The sequence below is a fragment of the Microtus ochrogaster genome, chromosome 6, assembly GCF_000317375.1.
Source record: "Microtus ochrogaster isolate Prairie Vole_2 chromosome 6, MicOch1.0, whole genome shotgun sequence".
In the NCBI taxonomy this organism is placed as follows: domain Eukaryota; kingdom Metazoa; phylum Chordata; class Mammalia; order Rodentia; family Cricetidae; genus Microtus; species Microtus ochrogaster.
Genome location: NC_022013.1, coordinates 68098494 through 68121309, shown reverse-complemented (window position 1 = coordinate 68121309; position 22816 = coordinate 68098494). Strand labels below are relative to the sequence as shown.

The window sequence follows — 22816 nt, the reverse complement described above, 5'->3', positions numbered from 1 at the left end:
AATTTTTATAAAGTTCTACAGTGGGCACCTCCTAAAGAGATCCGCAGCTTTAAGTTTTATCAGTAATATGTGTGAATGCCTGTTATGCTGTACCCTTGTTGGTAATGGTGTCTCTCAAACGCTTGGTCTTTTACAACCATAGTTGTATAACTCACAGAGCTGTTATGTCTGATTTGATGTTCTATCTACTTTGCTATTTTAACAGAAGTAAGATTTTGCCTATTAGCCTTTTTACCTGTGAACTAGGAGTTGATGGGCACATGTGATTATTAGACTCTGTAAAGCCCAGCTCCTACGACACATGATACAGGCTGGTGTTGCCTGGGGTAAGGCGGGGCAATGGGAAGTAGTTAATGATTAACTAGGCACAGATATTGTGTTCAGCAGAAGCAACTGAATACTTTGATACTTTGATGAGTCTGGAAACATGGAGCGTTTGAGTGTGGCTAAGTAATCTATCAGTATAACAGGGTATTAAAACTATAGGTAAAGGGATGATAACTTTATCTAGAAGACAGAAGACTGAGAATTAAGCAGAGTGGCGTCCTTGTGGAGATGCTAACTGGCAACTTCAGAGCAACATCCTAGCCTGGGGGTAGGGCACAGTGACCACCCTGTCAGTGCAATCTAATCTCTTCCAAATGAGACTAATACAGAGGAGGGGAAACACAGAGGACAATAGCAGGCATTACAAGGATGCGACCTGCATGCCAGTTTCTGCATTGGCTGAAATTTTATTACAAGCAAAATTGCAATAAAACGTCAAATGCTTTATGGAGCTGAAGTTACAAATGTAATTGATATCTGTTGTATTGGCTCAACCAAGATCCATGCTCACAAATTGGGGATCTGAGCTTGCTTTGCATTGGTCTTATCTTCAGCATGAAGATAGGGCTCACAGCATGGTCCACCATAAAATACTGCTTAAGGGAACTAGGGAAGACCATGGAAATGGGAAAGGGGCTAATGAGCTAGGACTCCATGATTGAGAAGAATAGAGTCCTCTATCTGTTTCGGTTGTTGAGTTCAATAAGGTAGTGAGGGCATAAATGGAGCTATGGTACAATTTATTCACCTCCTTTCTCTTAATCTGTATTTTCTCTTTTAAATTTTTTGTTCCCCAAAGACTTATCTCCCTCAACCAGCCATTTGCCCCGACTCTGTATATAAGCTGATGCTCAGCTGTTGGAGAAGAGAGACCAAGCATCGGCCATCATTCCAAGAAATACACCTTCTGCTTCTTCAACAAGGGGACGAGTGATGTCATCAATGCCTGCCAATGTTCCTGTGGCCCAGGTCCTCCCCACAAGACCTACCGCTCACCCACGTTTAAGCCACTTCATCTGGACATTTAATGGACCAAAGAGACAGAAAAGCGTTCACTTTACCCTCTTACTGTCTCTTGCCTCCTCCACTACACTTCCCTTTTCCCTACCACTGACTCATATATACTTTTTTACATGAAATAACTAAAAAAGAAAAAAAATAGAGCAGATAAAATTTAGTAAAATAAATATTACTTGATATATCTAAGTGTTAGATAATAAAGGCTAGAAACGCAGATAATTTATAAAGGTTATGCTTATGTTTGTAAGTGTGCAGATCCTGCAATATTTTCCATGTCACTTTCTATAGAATACCTTTAGAAAGAAAAACTTGAAGGATACGAATGTCTTGGGAAGCACGAGCTCAGGCATAAGGAAAGGACTTGGTAGCCGTGAAGAATTGCAGGACTTGGTACTCCGCAACTAATGGATGTCTTCTTGACTTGGCCTCTGGACTTGACCCGCTCTCACTCTCAGATCTCTCTGTCTCTCTGTCTCTCTCTGTCTCTCTCTTTCTTGTCAAAGTGAGTGACATGTACTTAAAAGTTCAAAAGCTCTGCCTTGTTTTTTGGAATGAATGTTTTCTTCACTCATGGACAGAGATCAGGGCATGCCTATGAAACAGGTCATATGGGCAGGAAAAATGTCTGTTGTGAGACTTGAAGGACAATACTTATATAGAGAAAAGAAAGATTGCCCGGGATTCTCAGTAGACAGAGTCATAGGAAAGGAGGATGAACAGTAGCTATCTCTGTTGTTCCCTTGTATCCCTTGACTTTTTAATCAGTAAAAGCCTGATGTTTTGATATTTTAAAGGCTGCTCCTTTAGTTCATCTTTCCCAGTTCTGTTTCTTTCAATATGTGATTTCCCCTGTGTGAACCTAGAGGCTAGGATTTGAACTTCTCAGGCATAAATATCCAATGCTGTGTACAACGTATAGTAGATCCATTTTGAGTGTTCGCAAAAGGCTGGCCTGGACCTTGAAAGGAAGGTATAGGAAAACTGATTTTCACTCTTTATTTGGGGAAATATGGAGAGAATCAGAACTTACAGGCAAGAATGGGCTTCCCCAGAGATGGCGAGTCTCTCATCTCTGAGAACTTTCAGATATTAGCTGAAGAACTATGCAAGAAAGAGGTTCTTGGCCACTGGATACTTGTGTCTGTATGGGAGAGTCAAAGGATAGCCATTCAGTGTTACTGAATGTGCTTTTGCCGTGGAGATGGCGGCCAGCAGCAGAGAAGAGGGTCTAGTTTCAGGATTCGTGGAAACTGATACACCATCAAACAGGAGCTGTCTAAGAGCAGATCCTAAGTTTTCATATTCTAAAGACTCTCAGATTCATTGGGAAACTAGAATATAGAAACCTTAAGTCCTGTAGAGGAAAACCAAGAAAAGATTACCAAATAAGCTTCCCAAGCTGAGGTAAAATAGCTGTTTCCGTTGTCTACCCAGGCAGCTTGCTCTATGGTCTCTCAGAAGCCTGGCTGTTTCTTGGTTCAGCCTTCAGATAACTCCAGGACACAGCAGAGATGTAGTTCTAATTCTTAAAATTAATTTCTCAGATCCTATTTAATCATAGTGAATTCCCCTTTCCTGTGGCTTTTGTATCATTTTCTGCTTTAGTCTTTCCCAAGACTAACTTTGGGGTCATTGATTGGAGGAGAGGTAGGTGAGTGTTGGGTTTGGAACTCTGGCCCTCTTTCTGCCTCGAGCCAAGAATGCCATTTTCCCAAGTCTCATTGTCTCTCTGAATCTGTTTCCTTATCTGTCTAAGGAGTAAATTGAATTAGGCAGTCTGGAAATGGAAATCTCTTGGAGTTCTGCTCTGCTTTGTGCTTGCTGGAGAACCAGGTTTGTGACTGATGTAGGCTCGGTTGCTCTCTTGCTCAGAAAAGTGTGGCCAGTAAAAGAGACCCCGAGAGGCAGCGTTTTAGAAACGCTGATGCCGGCATCATCTCTGCTCTAGAGTCCCCGGAATTCCCACCCATTATCTCATTTGGTATCTCCAGGGCCAGCCACGTCTCGTTCACAACTCTTGGCTCTGTATTCTTTAAGATTCTGTCCCTAATTCGCTTTATTCCTTTACCTGCTATTTAAAAGTCGTGATTAAAATGAAATTCCCTGACTTTGCATCATGGAACTCATCTGTTCCAGGTGACTCTCCAAAACATATCATCATGTACAAGCAGAACTTTTCTTTTTTTCCTTCCTCCCTTCCTTCCTTCCTTCCTTCCTTCCTTCCTTCCTTCCTTCCTTCATTCCTTCCTTCCCTCCTTTCTTTCTTTTTTTTTTTGTATGAAGAAGGCTCTACCTTCTGGCACTGAGACCTTTGATTTATAGACACAGTTTAGTTTCTATTTATACTTGTAGAGTTGAGCTGTACCAACCTGAGTGACCCAACATGGTAGATGGGAAGGGCTTACCATATAGACTTAACAGGTAGCTCAAATCTGAATTAGAGAAATGAAGCTAGGCTTTAGGAAAGAGAACAGAAACAGACGAGAAACCGTGGGTTATTGTTGTTTTCTGAAGTTATTCATGATCATGATATATATATATATATATATATATGAACCATTTATGTCAAGATGACCTTTAGACTATCATATCTCGATTTCTACCTTTATGACAAATGTATTGATAGGCAGTTCCATATATTTTTTAGTGCTGGGAATCAAACCTAGAAACTCACACATACTAGGCAGAGGTTCTGTCATTATCTATAGCCTCAGTATCTATGTTCAAATCTTTCCCTGTTGGCCAGACAGCTATCTCACTAATTCATGTATGTGATCTAGAGTCGAAAGGAGTGCCCTTAGGGGATGATGCATTGTTAAGGCTATGGAAAAATCACCTGTGAGTGTTCAAGACTGTATGACAAAAGAGGGCTGTGGGCAAGTGTGCGCGAAGTGGTTTTAAAAAGTGGTTACACAAATGTGTGTGTGTGTGACTGAATGGAAAGGATGAGGCGAAGACGAGAAAGAAGGTACCATAAAGACAGGCAAGGAGAGATTATAGGAAGACACAGGAGGAGGCAAGCCAGGAAAGGTAGAAACAGGGCTGGTGGAGGCCAGGAAATCAATTTTTGATACCTGAAAGTAAACCCTTGAAAGGAGATCTGAGGGAGATTAGACAAAGTGACTTGAAAAGAATGAAGGACGAGTAGAAGAAGAAAAACTGGGTGAGAGAGACTGTATTTATTAAAGTGAAGTCAGGGCTATAGAAGGGATTTTGGCAGCGTTAAGGACGGGGATGGTCTTCATGGGTCAAGGCATGTGTAGCCACCAGGGAATGCCCTTTTTATCTCAGGGGAAGTGGGTACAGGAGGCAGTTTTGTGCTCCTATTTTTTCTACACCACATCTAGTGCTTGTAGCAAGTCAAAGCTGTCTGTGCACTGGGCTTGGTGTTCCACGTGCTATTTCGGCTTGAAGATCTAGGAGTTTGGGAGCTTATGGTAGTGACTTTCAATAATGCTCACCTTTGCTGGACCCAGAGTGGCCCCAGCAAACATGGAAACAATAGGTGTAAGTTAGACAAGACAAAATCTTGTCTGATTTTTAAACAGAGGCATGTGTCATATTGGAAACATGTTTTTCTAGTCCCATCCAGGCATCCGCAAGAAAACCAGGATGTGAAGCTAGGCCATGTGTTTTAAGTAAAGAAGAGAAAGAGGGGAGTGTCAGGATGAAGGGAACAGGGGAAGATGCTCTGAGCACATACACTAAAAGACAGAAGAATATTTTTATCCCAAAATACAAAATGAAGAGAATTGCAGTACATTAGTTATTATGACTTTGATCCTAAGTTGAATTCATGGGTCTGGTGTTTTCTGTCATAGTCCTCTTTTCTTTGTTTTAAAGCCCATGTCCTTGGGCGCTGCATTGGGTAAGCCCCTAATGTCTTGACAAGATGCAGATTCTGGTCTACTCTGGGAAATCCTTTTGAATTGAAGTTTCATATTCTAGAAACAGATGAATGTCATTGGCACTCGATGAATTATTTGGGATCCTGAATTAAGAAGGAAGGAAACTGGGTAGTTAATAAGGACTTGATTCCGAGCAGATTTGGGCTCTGTTCTCTAATGAGCTGAGTAGGCTGGCAGAAAAAGACCCGGGGCGCCACCAGTTAGCTGTCCCATACATCTCAGATACTTGTTATATTCAGATGATCTGAAACTTGAAAGACGTTACAAAAGAATCAGTTCAGCTTGGGCTTACCCTGGATCTGGTTTTCTTCTGCTGATAATATTTTAGTCTATTTTTATCCATCAAAACCATTGTCTGCTTGGAGCCATTTTCAAAACTGAACTTGGATTTCACCAGTTTTCCTGCCTTGTACTCATTTGCTCATTGGACATCACCGCTGTTGGTTTGTAACCTGGCCTTGGGGGCACACGGCAGGAAGGAGCCTAGATATTATTCGACGAACGTTGAGAGAAACCAGCAGTTGACAAGCCCATTCACCAGTGAACAACATCCCACCTATTTGCTGAATTCACTTTCAATTAACGTTCATCATTGCTGGACCCAGAATGGCCATACCCTTCCACACTAATGATTAGTTCCTCTGTTGGCACCCCCAAACAATCCAAGAACAACTTAAGAAGATGAATGATATAGAAGGCTTTCAGGCAGAAGAAAATTCTAAACAGAAGAATGGAGCTTTTGTTGGTGACAAAGAGGCTTTAGGGTAAAGCAGTACTTTGGTCAAGAATTAAGTGATACTTATTGGAAGCAGGGATAGTTTTTGGGTAGATTATAACACAAATATAAACCCCTAATGGGAGATAAAACACCCTTTTCAGAGTAGCGGGGAAGTCTCATTTGCTTAAATGTTCATCCTTAAATGTCCTAACAGCTACTGAATTAAATTCAAGCTTCCTACGGAAAAGTTGAAACTCTAGTTTAAAGGGTCATGACTTTGGGTTTTCTGCTGGCCATTTTTAAGCTGCCCTGCTTAAGGGCTACATGATAATAACTGTCTGTGGCTTATGAAGTTCCTAGCACACAAGTGAATATTTTGTGAATTTTATGTTTTCAGTGAATAAAGTATGGAAAAATTGTTATGTATCACAAGTGCGAATTTTTGGAGAAGTGCTCTGTTAAAACATAAAAAGAAAAGGGAAGAAAGTGTCCTGAAGCATGTACCCCCTTGTGTCTTGTGGTGGTGAAGCTGATTCAGACAGCATGCATGGTGTTTCTCCCAGGGCTCTAGTTCAAAGGCACAGAGTAGACCCTGGCTCCAAATCTAGCTCTTTTGAACCGAGCTATTGATTTAGTTTCTCCTACAGACACCTTGCCAGTCGCTTTACAGGTCTTCTGGGAGAACAGATACGAGTTCCAAGGCTGATCTGCAATCCCAACTGCGTGTCAAGGAAACATCTGTCAAGGGAAAGCACAGGCAGTCAATATCGGGGCAAACGTGTTTTCTTTAAAAGGGGTTTGGATGACGGGGAAAGCTGGGAGCTTTTCTGCAAACACACCGAGGGGTTGCAATCTGCACTAGTCATCTGAACCATTCTTTGCTATTCAAGGATGCAACTCTTCTTGCCCGATGTCTGGTAACTGCTCCTGAGGACTGACTTTCCGCAGCAGTATGGTGGACTCTTCCATGATGAGAAACATCTGGGCTTTATTCACGGGCTGGGGTGGATAATGTGCTTCGTTAAGGGCTAAGCAGCAAATGGATTTAATTTCTGCCTGAAACTATCATAGTCATTCTAAAACAGAATACACAAAACTCCTCTGTATTAGAAAAAGGAGCAGAACCGTGATGCCAATTGTGTATTTTCTTTATTTATTCTCTGTAAGTCTGTTGGATGATACATTGTAAATAACAGATTAAAGAGTCATGCTACTGATGGGGCCTCCTTTCTGTCTAAGCAGCAACGATTCTGGGGGTCTCTGTTATCTTTCCTCCCTACAGTTTGTATAGTACTGATGAGACACAGGGGAAGAGCTATAGGTGCATGCAGTCTGGACATGTTTATTAGGGTTACTCAGCCACACGTGTGTGTGTGTGTGTGTGTGTGTGTGTGTGTGTGTGTGTGTGTGTGTAGGCTTCTTTTTGATATTAGTTGACAGCTAACTAACACAGCTATGTCTCTGACATATCCAAATACAGCCAAATACAGTAGAAACTATGATTTTATAGCTTCACACTATTGTGCCTGCCTGGAAGATAGCCTTGCTATCTGGAGGGCCTTTATAGTCATTGCTATGGAGTTTGTTTTAGACAGAAATCTCTACTAACTCCAAAGATGGCATGGCCTGTCTCAGGTGGCTGATAACACAAGCATAAGCCAACCACACTGCAGACAACTGGAACCCAGATTCAAGCTTCACAATAGAGACTAAGGTGGCACGACCCCAAACACTTTTGACATCAACCTGCAGAACAGATTTCTGGGTACCCTGAGCATGCTTCTTCCAGAGCTTGTCACAGTAGATAAGAGGATGGGTGTACATGCTCCAAGAATAAACAGAATAGTCATGATTGCTCTTTCCGCCTCTGCAATGCTTGGGACTTAGGGACCCAAGACCAGGAATTCAGGTACCTGAGCGGGGGAACTGGGATGGAAGGAAAGGAAACAGGGGGATTGGAGGTGTTCAGAGATATAATTCTGCTGTCAATACCTACTACCAAGGCCTAAAGGCAGCTATGAATGATGATTTGCATCCATATTTACACAAACACACAGGCCAGTTATTCATGTATCTAACATACAGGTTGCTTATGAGGATGGAAATTATGTCCATTCAGTTTTCCATTAGCAACTCGCAGGGGCTTGGCTAAGTCGCAGAGAATAAGAAAACTAATTTCCATGTATTGTTTTATATTTATTCCCCATTTGAAAAAGAAGTGGCCACATATCTGCAAACTGTTCTCTTCTGTAGTCCTTGGAGCCTACCCAGGGTAACACGGTACTGTTTGCCATCGGCGAACTGAGAAAAATCCTGAGTTAGTTTTGGGTCAGACTGAACGCATTATTTCCAGGAAGAGGGGTGAACAATATAAACAAGACAAGCTACACAGAGCCAGCCTGCAGTTGCTCTTTAGTTCTGTTTGCAAATCAGAGGCAGGCAATTCCGGGAAAGTTTACGAGGACCAAGGATGGAGCTTTGTTATAGGAGCAAAAGATCCTTCCCTCGTCCTTATCTACTGTATGATAAAAAGAACCAGAGATCAGCGCCAGAGCTTAGGGTAGAGACATATCTATTATACGGAGCATAAATAATGATAAAGTTGGTACACCTACCATTCAACTCATCTATCAAGGCTTGTCAGTGATAGGTAGACTCACTGTGTGCCACACTGCTCTGGTACCCAACAGAAGAAGCCCCTGAATAATACAAACCCAAGATGACTAGTTTAGGGAGATAAAAACAAATAAAGAAACAACCCACTCAGTTATAGAGTGAAATATATTCCCCTTGTTTTTTGTTGTATCCTCCCTATGACAAATTATTTTTAAAATGAAGCAGTTTAGTGCCATAGTCAAGTCCATCGCTTGAAGGTCACAGGGCCTTGAATGCAGCAACTCCAGGACTTGGGAGGCAGAGGCAGGCGGATCTGCGAGTTCGAGGCCAGCCTGGTCTACCAAGGGAGTTCCAGGACAGGCTCCAAAGCTACAGAGAAACCCTGTCTCAAAAAATAAAAAACAAAAACAAACTTCAGTAAAATGAAAGGCGGCATTCAGATTTTCTCACTGGCCTAGGATGTAGGGGAGAGAGGACAGACTTTCTCTGAAGTCTTCCGGGCATCGTGTAATGCAAAGCTGGCCCGACAGTGAGTCTCATCTGAGACTTTGGTGAGGCTGAGTCCCTAGCTGACACATCCAACCTGACATTGTGATATATGATGCTTCCATGGACAAAGTTCATGCTCAGAACTGTACAACAGAGCTTTTTAAAAAAAAATCTCAAAATAAACCTCATAATATTTTATTTAAGCTTACAGTTTTATGTTGGCCACTTTCAGAGCTACCCTAGGGTGCGGTTTGGATACACCTGCTTGGCCTAGGCATTGTGCTTTAATTAAAGTAATGACTTCTTTAAAGTAATGGTCTCTCTCTCTCTCTCTCTCTCTCTCTCTCTCTCTCTCTCTCTCTCTCTCTCTCGGTTTTCTCAAGACAGGGCTTCTCTGTAGCTTTGGAGCCTGTGCTAGAATTCACTTGGTAGACCATGCTGTCCTTGAACTCACAGAGATTCACCTGTCTCTTGCCTCCTGAGTGCTGGGATTAAAGGCCTGCACCACCACTGCCTGGCTAAGAAATGAGTTTTCTTTTGGAGAGCCACATAGTTCTCTCTGCTCTCTTCCATGTTACCTCTGAACTCCAGGGTTTAAAAAGAACATTTGGACCCTGGCAGTGGTGGCACACACCTTTAATCCCAGCTAGTTCCAGGACAGCAAAAGCTACACAAAGAAACCCTGCCTCCAAAAACAAAACAAAACAACAAAAAAGAAAGACTCCTTTGGGTATAGAATCTCAAGATCACAAAGAATTTTACTCCAAAGCTTTTAGTAAATACTGTTAAGATACCATCTTTGAGGAAATGATCAAAAAAATCCATTTTAATTTTAGCTGTTAGTTGGTATCATGAATCAAAACATCAAGATCAAACCCCGGAAAATATCATCTCCATCATTTAGGATCACGGCTATTCATAGTCTACAGCTCTGAAAGAGGTTTGGAGTTTGTCTAGTCGCAGTAAGTATAAGTACTAGTACCTTTACTCAATGTTACTGGGGACTTTCAACCATCCATAAATAGCGAAAACTGGAATAAGGATTATAACAGCAGCACAAGGTACTTTTATAGGAATTAAACTTAATAAAAAGTGGGGGTTGTAACTTAGAAGCTTTTGTCCTCCCCTCCCACACTCTCTGCAAAATACTCATCTGAGATGGCCTGGCGACAAAAAAAAAAAGGCCCTTTACAGAGGCCTGACAGGCACTGCAGGAGATGACAGTACACATTCCTTTAAGAGTTCTGAAATTCTCATTTCGATTCCACATTCAGAGCTTGGAAATTGCTAATTCACCCGTGTCTCGACATAAATAAAACACAATAAAATCCACGTTCCTTTTCTCAAAGATTATGCTTTAGAAAAGGCTCGGGAGACGGTTCTACACCTTCTAAGATGTAACCTTGGACTTAGGTTCCCGCACCCCACCCTCTGCCAGCGTCCGCGTGACGCTTCCACCTTTGCCGCCCGCTCTCGCTACGCAGAGCAGAGACCCCGCCCCGAGGTGACACCTCCTGCAAAAAAGTCCTGGGGGCGGGGGCTGCCTTGATTGGCCAGGACCCCTGTGTCACGCGGCTCCGCCCCTCGGCCTATCTCACCCCACCAGGCCCCGGCGTGGAAAGAGGATGCCGGGTTGCAATTGGCTGGCCTAGGCGGAGACGAATGACGCAAGGGGAGGTGGGGCCTGGCCGAGCCTTGATTGGCCGTGGTGCGCAAGGGCGCGGATCGTGGTCCAGGCCGTGAGCTGCTGTGGTCGCCGGTGCAGATTAACTCTGCTGCGCGCCGTGCAAGATGCGGAAGGTGGTTTTGATCACCGGGGCGAGCAGGTGAGGCTTCCTACGGAACCCCGGAGGCTAAGTTCCGGGGTGCGGGGAAGCGCAGGTCGGTGACTCTGGACTCACTTCGTTGGGGATTCCACAGAGACCCTGCCCTGCCCTTCTCTGGGCCTCCCAAGAGGTGTGGTCAGGCCTGCCACTGTGGGTGCTTGGTAACTGGCGCTTTGAATTAAACATGAAGTGGAGAGGAAAACCAGAGCTCCAGTTACTGATCAGCCTGACAGTGATCCTGAGCCCTGGAGTGCTCTCAAGGGACCTGACGGTTTCATTCAGACTCTGCCATCCCCTCCATCAGTGACCCAGACTCCACTAGTTACTGTAGGTACCCTCAGTTTACTTTAACCCTAAACACGCCGTGTACCTTACACTCCGGGAGTTTAAATGTCAGCCTCCACGAACTTTAGGACAATGGGAGATTTCATTCCTGCAGCACGCCTGGCATACTCTCCCCAGAAACATATCGAACGACTGATCAGTCGCTTCCTGTTAAAGCTTGTCTTAAGGCAGTCACCAGGTCGTACCTGTTCCAGGCTTGCTCATTTGACCCTTGCCCTACTTTGTTGCCTACTAGACTTCTTATTTGTCCACGAAGAATGTGTGGAGGATGAAACCGACCAACCTTTCTCCGAGCTGGTTACATTGATAATTTCGAGGAATTCATACAGATCTAACTATGTCCGTGCTAACTAAGCCACTGTAGGAGGGGTTTCTCCTGGGCTTTTGTTAGCGTGTCCTCTCCTTTAGCTCAACTGGTTTTAGTGGAAGGTGCATACAAAAGTCAGGCCTGATCTTGTGTTTCTTTGTTATTCATTGTGGTATGTGCAATTGTATATTTATACTAAAGGTCTGCCCTTTTGAAGGAAGGATCAATAGGCCTGTATATGTTTGCTACTCCTGGCAGGGCCACCCGATTATGTGAACTCCAGACTCATTTTGATGTTCGATTTGCTGGCAGTCTGCCTGAGAATTTATTAGTACCCAGGATGTCATTGCTGCCAGAAACTGGCCCCATCTGCTGGGCACTTTTCATATCGCTCTTTCTGACCTAGTGTGTCTAAGGTTTCAGTGAGCTATGCTCATTCATCCCTGCTTCTCTGTCTTCCTCTCCATCTGATTTGTATTCGTACTTTTTGTCACTTGCTCCGAGGGCCTTTTCTTTCTCTTGATTGTCCTGCTGTGATTTAGTAGTTGACAGGGAGTCAACCTCCTGCCATGCTACTGTGCTTTCTCCTGGGGGGTAGGAGAGCGGCACAGAAACTCCCCTGTTCACTCATCGGGATTGACGGTCTCCCTAGTAGCAACAACACCAAGAGGAGGTAGAACACTTGCCTTTGAGGGACCTAGAAAGCACAAGAAAATGGGGACATAATAAACAGCCTATAAGGTCCTCTTCACAGCATTTGCTGGGATATATTAAATCCCAACACAACAGGTACCGCAAACCCTACTTCCTGTGTCATTGAACTATTTTAGAGGGGAGCAACTAGATGTGAGCCTAATCAAGTGACTTATGAGGGGGTTTCTTCCTTCATGTGATGTTTGGGTATTTTCTGTCTGCCCACGCTTCTTGTTGAAGCTCACGTTGACACAGTCAGGTGTCTGAACCAGAGAGAAATGTTTTAATGTCCGACCATTTCAATGAGCTCACGCCCTGTGCCTGGATTGTCTCCTCAGTGGCATTGGGCTGGCCCTTTGCAGTCGGCTGCTGGCAGAAGACGACGAGCTTCACCTGTGTTTGGCGTGTAGGAACCTGAGCAAAGCCGGAGCCGTTCGTGATGCCCTGCTGGCCTCTCACCCCTCCGCCCAAGTCAGCATTGTGCAGATGGATGTCAGCAGCCTGCGGTCGGTGGTCCAGGGTGCAAAGGAAGTCAAGCAAAAGTACGTCTCCTTTTGATAGATGCGGTAGTGCCGCATAGCGGTTAGTCAAATGAGAAAGGACAGGGAAGTAAGGGGAGGTAAATGAGAAGTAAATGTAAGGCTGGAAAACGTGTTGTGCTGAGGGAATCTGTGCAGAATGACCTCAGAGCTCTGAGAGCTTGGAAGTACCCTTTCTGGTGGGCAAATGCATCATTACATCTGACACCAGGTCTCTCCACCCACAGTCCTCTGTTCGGCTAGAACCCATAAGAAATACTGATGCTGTTTTTATCTAGATAGAGACACTATGGCAATCCTTTCATCGTTGAATACACTAATTACATTGTTTGGTTGAAGCCAGAGCTTCATTCCCACATTTTTACTAAGCCTTGCTTTTCCATGCCTAGGAAAAGAAGTTCCTATTACTAAAGTTTGATAATAGAGTAATTAACCTGGGGTCCCACTGGCTTCACCTCCATGATGAGTGGCGGCTATAGTGGCAACAGTGTCATCACTTAAAATAGTCGTTTCAGTAATTTGGACCATATGGTTATTATATAGCATGATCAAGAAATGCAGGTGCACAATCCGTATTGTCAGCCAAGCATATATTTCAGAGGTCCAGTTTTATTAGCTGTGGATCTGTTCTTGATTACGTGGAGGACACAGTGTGCTGCCTAGGGTTCTGGGAGATACTCTGAGCATGTGTGTTGCTTGGGTATCATGGGAGCACCTACTGCCTGCTTTGATCCTCCTTCCAACGGGATGTATTTATATTAAAGTTTATGAAGTTCCAGAACTGGAAAAGCTCACTCAGGTTTGTGTTTCTCAGCTTCGCCATACCTAATTCCCACAGGGCATTTACAGTGTCAGGGTAGGAGAGTGGCCACTGATCAGTTTATGATACATAGACCCTGGCCATGAGCACTGATTGGTTACCACTTGGGTCTTCTGTTTTGGTAGATACCAGGCCATCCAGATTCTGGCCTGCTATACGTGATGTAAATTTAACTTGTCAGCTATGGAAGATGTGAACTGAGAAGAAGGGCAGTAGCGTTGTAAAAGGAGGACGGGGAGGAGGATGGTTTGATAGAGGATGTACAGTGCCTGATTGGTGGGCTGCAGTTGGATTTTTCTATAGAAATTTAACTTGAAAGCCCAATTGAAACCACCCAGAGCAAAGATACTCACTATGGCTAGAGAAACTGTTGAGAAAGAACTATTTAACCCTGGTGTTTCATAGCCTGCATGGACATCTTACTTGGTTCAGAAAGGGTTTTTCTGTGCTTGGATCTTCTGTATTCTAGGGGAGGAGTGCACTCTTGTCTTGTCTTTTCTAATAATGTCATTTTGGTGTTTTGTTTGTAGGTTTCAAAGATTAGACTACTTATATCTGAATGCTGGGATCATGCCTAATCCCCAACTAAATCTCAAAGCATTTTTCTTGGGCATCTTTTCAAGGTAATTTTTATGTTCTAGATCAGTGGTTCTCAGCCTGTGGGTTATAACCCATTCAGGGGTGGGGGAAGCTCAAACAACCCTTTCAGAGGGGTTACATATAAGATAGCCTGCATATCAGATATTTACATTACGATTCATAACTAGCAAAATTACATTTATGAAGTATCAATGAAAATAATTTTATGGTGTGTGTGTGGGGTGGGGGTCACCACAGTATGAGGAACTGTATTAAAGGGTCGCAGCATTAGGAAAGGTTGAGAACCACGGTTCTAGATGAACCGATTGCAAGAAAGGTATTCATTCTGCTGCCATGGTTTTGCCTTTGTTGAGTGAGGGGACGCTGAGGAGGATGAAGATACCTGGACAGGAGGAGTTGATCCATAGTAGGCACGTCAAGTACTCGTCTTTGTGGAGAACTCTGCACGTTGTCATGATTTTTATAATGTTCTAAGACTCTGGAACATTCCATATTGTCAGATGGTTCATGCCGTCAGCGTTTGATTTGGCTGAATGTGCTGCTGGTGGAACGGTCCTACATATGTGGCATTCTTAGACAGCCTCCTGCATCAGAAGATACCTAGCTACGTGCCAGCTACTCTGGCCAGTAGGCTGAGAGGATGCAGATAACACATGTCTGCCAGAGAGATTCTCAATACGCACGAGTCTAGTGGCTTTCAAAGCTATCTAGCCGTAAACCAGAGTCAGAAATAAGTCTGGTTTGCAACCCAGTGCGTTTATTCATAGAGGTTTATTCATTGATGTGGGCTTCGTGTTTACTCTCTCTTCACTTTTCTTCTGTGAAGATGAAACATGCACAGATCCCACTACTAAGCTTTTGATGCTTCTAGAATTCCTAGTGAAAAAGACAATCTGCTTAACTTTTTCAGTAACCAAACACACTTGACATGGCTGGAGACCTTTCCTCATTGGCGTAGCTGTAATTGCCCAAGAATAATTTACATGTAATCTGATTGGGTAGTGGGAACAGACAAGCATGTTAAGTACATCCATGAATTGGTGCAGTGGGGGGAAAAGCATTTAGTAACTGATTTAATACTCACACATGTCCAAGAAGTTGGTATTTTGTCATTATAATTTCAAAGAAGGTCTGTGTGTCTGTGTGTGTGTGTAACATCTTTAATATTTTCAGTTAAAGGAGCATTAAAAGTCACCCCGCTGTCTTCTGCTGTTTCAGAAATGTGATTCATATGTTCTCCACAGCGGAAGGACTGTTGACCCAGAATGACAAGGTCACTGCTGATGGGTTCCAGGAGGTGTTTGAAACAAATCTCTTTGGCCACTTTATCCTGGTAAAAAAAAAAAAAAAAAAGGCTTGGGTCCTACTAATTCCATCACATTCACATTGTGATCGTGACAATGTGAATAGACATGTGACTGTTTTGTGAGGGCTCCTTAAAGTCTGGTTACCCTGAAATCTTTGAGTAAGGAAGTCTGTCTGCTGGCCTCTGGAAATGTTGCTTACCTAGAGAACAGAGGAAGCAGATTACCAGACCCCAGTCACCTATTGGAAATGACATGTATAACAGCAGAAAAAGCACATTAGTTCTGCCCTAAGTAGTTCTAAAAACTGGGCTTGGCATCAGATAGGCTAGGATAGACAGAATGCTGTCCTTAGACACAGATAGCCCAGAATAGCCAGCATGTTGTCATTAGACATAGGTTGCCTGGGATAGCCAGCATGCTGTCGTTAGACACAGATAGATAGCCTGGGATAGCCAGCATGTTGTCATTAGACACAGCCCGGGATAGCCAGCATGCTGTTGTTAGACACAGGTAGCCCGGGATAGCCAGCATGCTGTCATTAGACACTGATGCAGAGTTGGCTTTTCATTATCATGGTTTCTTCTTAAGAGCCCATACCTGAAAGTACAATTCTAGGCATGTATAGCAGATTCAGCATGAGATGTGTGACTTATCTAGTGTGTTCTGTGAGGTTGCCTCTGGCTCACTCTTGTGGGGCAGCTTGCACAGTAATTGAGAAGTGATGATTCACACCTGTATCCCAACGCTTAGGCTGAGATAGGAGGATTGCTGCAAGCTTGAGGCCATCTGGGGCTATAGTGTGAGCCCCTTTCTCAAAGCAAGCAAACAAGCAAACAAACAATATTGAAATAAAAAGAGGTAATGATAGAGAATTAATTCATTAATAATATTGATAGCCTCAAGTTTTGATGTATATATGGTTTATAGAGTTAAATTGTTAGGAAAACAAATGAGAGCTGTGGTCATGGGCAGTTGTCACAGACGTCCTAGTATGTCTTTCTGCAGGCAGACGTGTTATCCTGGGGAGGGGTGCGTGTGTGTCAGAACACACTTACCAGATTCTAAAGCTGTGATCGTAGTGCCTTCTACTTCAGTTAGGTTTAGGAATCTGACTGCAGTTCATGAAACACGAACCTGAATTTAGGGGTTGTGTAAATGAACAAACAGATCCATTGCTGGTTTGATTAGTGTGTAATAATGCTGAGCTGGCACCCATCGTGGTGGTAAAGAGTGGGGATTCTTTCTGTGAGCTCCAGGTTCAGCGAGGTCTTGCTGCTGAGGAGTGGGACTTGGTTTTATCTATGGAGTTCTTCCCAATTGTTTTCGGCTCATTTGTCCACTGCGCATGGGGCACATCTGGAAGCTTTGTTGGTAGATTTTTCTCTAATGAACTAATGTTTTCCAGTAGTTGTAGATTTACAAAACTTTTGCAAAGATAGTACAGCGAGTTCTTGTGCATCCTGTATTCAGTTTCTCTAATTAACATTTTATGTCAGTATGGTACATTTGTCAGAGTAAATGATACAGTACTGGTATGTTATTAAGTAAGTCTATACTAACTTAGGTTGCCAGTTTTCTAAAGTCTCACTATCAGCTCTGGGATTCGATCCAGGGCACCACATACATCCATTTTATAGTCAAGGTCCCTTAGGATCTTTATTGTGGGAGTTTCACAGTCTTGCCTTGGTTTTGAGGACCTCACACTTCATGGGCTTGCTACCCAGGTGTTTCTCAGACTGTCTCTCAGATTTCCTGATGTTTAGCTCATGGTTAGTCTGCAGAATGTTTCTGGGAAGACTGTAAATATAAATTCCTTTCTCATCACCTCATATCAAGAGCACGTATTCCAAGGCTAGGCGTGTTTGGCACGTGCTTATAATCCCAGCACTTGGGAGACGGAGGCAGGAAGATGGAGAGTTCAGAGCCGGCCTGTGGACACAGTGCATGGAGCGTAGTGTAGAGCATAGTGACAGCCTGGCTCAGAATGACGATGACAGAGTTTATGGCCTTTCCTTGTTGACCTGATCACCTGACTTGGGGTGTCTTATCGGGTGTTTTAAATTGTTAGCATGTGCCCCTCAGTGGATTGTGAAGCTTTTTTATTCTGTGTCTTCTTCACTCAGATCCGGGAACTGGAACCCCTTCTCTGCCACAGCGACAGCCCCTCCCAGCTCATCTGGACCTCTTCTCGTAATGCCAAGAAATCTAACTTCAGCCTTGAGGATATCCAGCACAGCAAAGGCCCGGAACCCTACAGCTCCTCCAAATACGCTACCGACCTTCTGAATGTGGCTTTGAACAGGAATTTCAACCAGAAGGCAAGGCTGGTCTCAGAGACCCAGAAGTTAACCATCAGAGCCGCTATTTCTAGAGCGTGGCTGGCTTCCCCTAACTCTTAGAGTGAAAGCTACAGGGGAGGGATAAACAGCTCCTGTCCTCTTAGGGAGGTGCAGATTGTTTGCCAGGCTGTATTCTTCAGGAACGCTGGCCTCTGCTACAGACGGCCTCTGACCGCTTCTAGTGCTGAACTCTCCTCCTGTGATGTCATTGAATGCCACCCCTCTGCAGCTGGGTGGCTTTCAGTCTTCCAGTTTTCAGACTAGAACTCTTAAGTTTGGAGAAGAGGAGTCATGTGCTCAAAGGTCACATGACTTGTGAATGGCAGCGCTTACAGTAGAGTTCAAGGCTAACTTTTTCCCTGCTAAGCCTCACGCCTTTTAGCCTCTGTCATGCCAGTAACTGAAAGGCAGCCAGATGTCATAAACCTTCTGGAAGGTAATGATAAGATTCTACTCTGTTTCTGTAAGGTTACAGAGTATAGAAAGGGGGAAATAACCTTATCGGTCCTGCTGCTTCTACTGACCACAGCCACCTGGAAATCCCTGCTGCCGTGGATCAACCGATTGCCCAGGTCCAGAATCTTAACAGGAATTCTTGTCTTTCCCATGGGCATTTTCTGGTTTTCATTGCAGCTCGGAGTTTGTGTGTTGGTCCAACTATGCATTTCTTTCTAGCATTTTTGAGATCTTTAAAACCTGTCCAAATCCTGTTGATTCTCCCTTTTCAGAAGGTGGGGTCAAGCTGAATTTGTTCTGTTTTTCATAAAAAGCTCTGGGATTTTATTTACATTCTAGTTGTCAAGTAAGGTGTGGAATTTTATCTTTTTGAAGAAAGAGGGAGAGTGATTAAGTTGATGAAGCTGTCTTAAAGTCTGTCAGATTTGTTTTCAGCCCGTGATTTTTCTTTTTTCAGCATTCCCAAGCAAGAATTAGAAAGAATTACATTGGTGGATTCCATTTGAAGCCTTTCTAATGATATTTTCCATACTTTTGACTTACCTTTTCAACAAATTAATCATTATTTTAGTTTTTTTGGTGTTGGGGATCAAACCTGGGGCTTTGTACTTGGTGCCATTTCACTTGAGCTATGACCTCAGCTCTCTGGTGACGGGTTTCTGTTTTATCTTTCTGTCTCTCTTTCTTCAGCATCTTGTATATTCCAGGCTGGCCTCAAACACCATCACACCTGATTTTATACATGTCAGGCAAGCACTCTGTCAACTGAGCTACAATCCTAGAGCAACCCAGCTTCCCTTTTGAGACAAGGTGTCACTATGTCACTTTGACTGGCCTTGGACTGTTATGTAGTTTATGTGAGCCTCAAATTGAAAATTCTGCCTCTTTCCAAGGGCTAGAATTACAGGAATGAGCTACTTTTTATGGCCATTTTCTACTTTTTATTTAAAAGGAGAGAGAACCAGATTAAAAGTTGCAAGAATGAGTTAAATTAGTCACTCTAACAATAATATAAAATGTAATAAAATTAATTACAGAGCTATAGGGCTTACTATGGTTGGCACAGGGTAATTCTTATTACCTTAATCCCTGTATTAACTGAGGCTTTCTTTATAGAGACATATATATTGCCATATATATGTATATATACATATAATATATATGTTTGTGTGTGTATAAATGTAAACATATACACACAAGTATACGATAGATCCTTACATAGTGATCAGTCCTTCACTCAGGACCTGGCTAGAGATCTTGAGTTGAAGATCTTTGTTCCTCCTGATGCCAAGAGCGTCCAACTCAGCTATGTTCCTATAGGTCAGTGGTTCTAAACTGTCCTAATGCTGTGACCCATTTATTTATTTATTTGTTTGTTTATTTATTGTTTTTTCGAGACAGGGTTTCTCTGTAGCTTTGGAGTCTGTCCTGGAACTAGCTCTTGTAGACCAGGCTGGCCTCGAACTCACAAAGATCTACTTGCCTCCCAAGTGTGCTGTGACCCTTTTAATATAGTTATCATGTTGTGATGACCCCCAACCATAAAATTATTTTTGTTGCTACTTCATAACTGTAGTTTTGTTACTGTTATTTCTTGTATTATAAATGTTTTTGAGGTAGAAGTTTGCCATAAGGATTGTAACCCACAGATTGAGAACCTCTGCTTTAGGGAAATAGCATATTTTTAAATTTAGCAACTGTATTTAATTAATCAGAAGCAAGTTGAAGGCAAGAATTAAACTCAGTAAGCTCATTATATACTTATTGGGGGTGATGAATTGATCTTTAATTAAACCAATAATAGAAAATCTTTGTAGTCAGGCCCCACTTTCCTTTCCCATCATCAAGATTGGCTCTTCTTTAAACTATTAAGTGTCTTGAGAACAGACTTCATCTTGCTAATAACTTTGCTTCCTGGTCCTAGGAAGTGATTTTAGACTTAAGTGGCCCTACTAAGCTACAAGGATGCGTGAGAGTGCAAACCTTCCATTCCCTGTTTTCCCGGCTTGTGTGTGTGTCTTTTATTAATGGGCATCCGTGAACTGAGTCAGTATGCATTGAACGACAATCTCAGACGACTCTCCTGTGTTCCCAGGGTCTGTATTCCAGTGTGATTTGCCCAGGCGTAGTACTGACCAATCTGACATATGGAATTCTGCCGCCCTTTTTGTGGATATTGCTCTTGCCGCTGTTATGGCTGGTAAGTGGTAAACATTAATTTTTTTTCTTTTAATTCTGGGTTCTGAAATATTAAGAATTCAACTCTGAGTGACAGACTTCTGTTCGGCTTGACGTTTTTGATATGCAGTAATCATAAATGCAAATTTTCTTTCTTGAATCTAAATGAGAAAAGCTTACTCTTTGTTACTGCTCTAAATAGCCACATAACAACCATTGTTTTCTTTTCGTCAGATTCGCTTTTTTGCAAACGCTTTCACTCTGACACCGTACAATGGAGCAGAAGCGCTGGTATGTTACTAGAGTTTCATAGTCTACAACATGGCTTAGTGATGGAAGGGTGCACGTTCCTGATGGCAGTGAGCAGTGTCTGGGTAAAAGGCTGTAAGGCGGTGATTCTCAGCTTCTGAGTTGCAATCCCTTTGGGATCTAATGACTGTTTCCCAGGGGTCACACATCAAATATTTACATTAGAATTCATAACAGTAGCAAAATTAGAGTTATGAAGTAGCAGCGAAATAATTTTATGGTTGGGGGTCACCACAATATGAGGGCCTGTATTATTAAAGGGTTGCAGCTTTAGGAAGGTTGAGAACCACTGCTCGAAGGGAGCAAGCTCTGTGGACAAGCAAGTTCCATTTGGGACTAAGGTAAGTATTGTGTTACACACAAGATATCAGAAGTTTGACAGTTAACGTCTGCTATGATGTTAGATACCTGACTATAGACAGCACACTTCTGTAGAAGCAAGCTGCACCAAGAGCCGCAGGACAGGTGGCAGGACACTGTCGAGTCAGTTAAAGCAAGGAGGTGACTCGTGAATGAGTTCCCATGGGGAGGTGTGCCTTGTGGGATAAGCATCAGGCAACAAGCCCTCTTGTCACCTAACGAGTTTCCTTTCTGGAGCTGGCAGGTGGCTCTGTGGTTAAGAACACATGTTCTTTAGATACCCGCTTTGATTCTCAACACCCATGTGGCATAACTGTCTTTAACTCCAGTTTCAGGAGCTCCAACATTTTTTTCTACCTCCATAGGCATCTGGTATGCACGTGGTACAGACGTGTATACAAGTAAAACACTCATCAACATAAAATACATCTAAAGAAAAAAATGTAAAGATTTTTCTTCCTATCTTGGTACTAGAGGATCAAGGTATTTTTTTTATTTATTTATTTATTTATTTATTTTTGGTTTTTCGAGACAGGGTTTCTCTGTGGCTTTGGAGCCTGTCCTGGAACTAGCTCTGTAGACCAGGCTGGTCTTGAACTCACAGAGATCCACCTGCCTCTGCCTCCCGAGTGCTGGGATTAAAGGCGTGCGCCACCATCGCCCGGCGAGGATCAAGGTATAAGAGGATCTTATTAGGAAAATAGGATTTCCTTGAATGGTGCCTAACGGTGGACTGTGTGTGTTTCCTCGTCCAGGACAGGCATTGCTGTTGAGTTATAGTTGTATTTTCTTGTATATTACACTCAGAACCCCAGAGCTCCACAGACAACCTCTACTTGTGGTTCAGAATTCTCACCCAAGAAGAGACTTGCCATCTGTTCTTCATGCCTTCTGATTGGAATCCTGTTGTCTTAGTTCTCACTGGTGGTACTCAATCTACTGAGTCCTGACTTTTATCCTAGAAACTTGAGGGCTAGTACTGCGGGGTCCAGGCTTGACTGCTTCTTAAATCTTGACCAAATTGAGTTTGGGGGAAACATAAAGGGGATGAATCAAATACGTTTTTGTGCAGACACAAAGTAACTGTGAAAACAAGTGCTTTTAGATGGAATTGATATAGATCCCAAGATATAAGAAGCATTAGTGTGCAGTCCTTGAGGGATTTCTCATTCTGTACATCTGTGTCTGGGGTCACATGTTCTGAGCTTCAGTGGTGTGGGATATATTTAGAAGAGAAAAATCCTCTGATACTATGTAGCTTAGAGTTAAGTTTGTGAAAGTAATGAATCCATATAATAGGCAAGGAAGCAAGACATCTTGTCATTGGGTGGGGAACATGGGACCCACTGGGACTGGTGCCGTCAGAACTGACTTTGATTAGAGTGGAGCTAGATCTGGGCTCTGAGGGACCAGGCGATTTGGATAGGATGAGCACCAGGATCCTAGTGTTGCAGTTGAAAAACTTCATTGTGAAGGACTGCAGAAACAGCTCAGTGGTGAGTACTGCTGGCCTTGTTGAGGACCCAGCACTCATATGGCAGCTCACAACGGTAGCTCCACTTCCAAGAGTTCTGATACCTCTGTAGGCATATATATATATATATATGTATATATATATATATATATATGTATATATATATATACATATATATATATATG

At 43.0% G+C, this 22816-nt stretch overlaps 2 protein-coding genes across 3 annotated transcripts in view; both read left to right on the top strand.

The window, feature by feature from the left end:
• Ddr2 (discoidin domain receptor tyrosine kinase 2) overlaps positions 1-7186 on the top strand; it is a 133180-nt gene extending 125994 nt beyond the window's left edge. For both annotated transcript variants that reach the window (XM_013346943.2, XM_005348773.3), the window contains exon 18: positions 1127-7186. In XM_013346943.2, coding sequence (XP_013202397.1) covers positions 1127-1261 — 135 coding nt within the window. In that variant the 3' untranslated portion in view covers positions 1262-7186. The remainder of the gene's footprint in view (positions 1-1126) is intronic.
• A 3543-nt stretch (positions 7187-10729) lies between these two features.
• Positions 10730-22816, top strand: part of Hsd17b7 (hydroxysteroid 17-beta dehydrogenase 7) — an 18693-nt gene continuing 6606 nt past the window's right edge. The window contains exons 1-7 of the mRNA XM_005348772.3: positions 10730-10904; positions 12588-12791; positions 14139-14231; positions 15427-15541; positions 17639-17833; positions 20406-20510; positions 20723-20779. Of these exons, the coding sequence (XP_005348829.1) occupies positions 10870-10904; positions 12588-12791; positions 14139-14231; positions 15427-15541; positions 17639-17833; positions 20406-20510; positions 20723-20779 (804 nt within the window). The 5' untranslated portion in view covers positions 10730-10869. The remainder of the gene's footprint in view (positions 10905-12587; positions 12792-14138; positions 14232-15426; positions 15542-17638; positions 17834-20405; positions 20511-20722; positions 20780-22816) is intronic.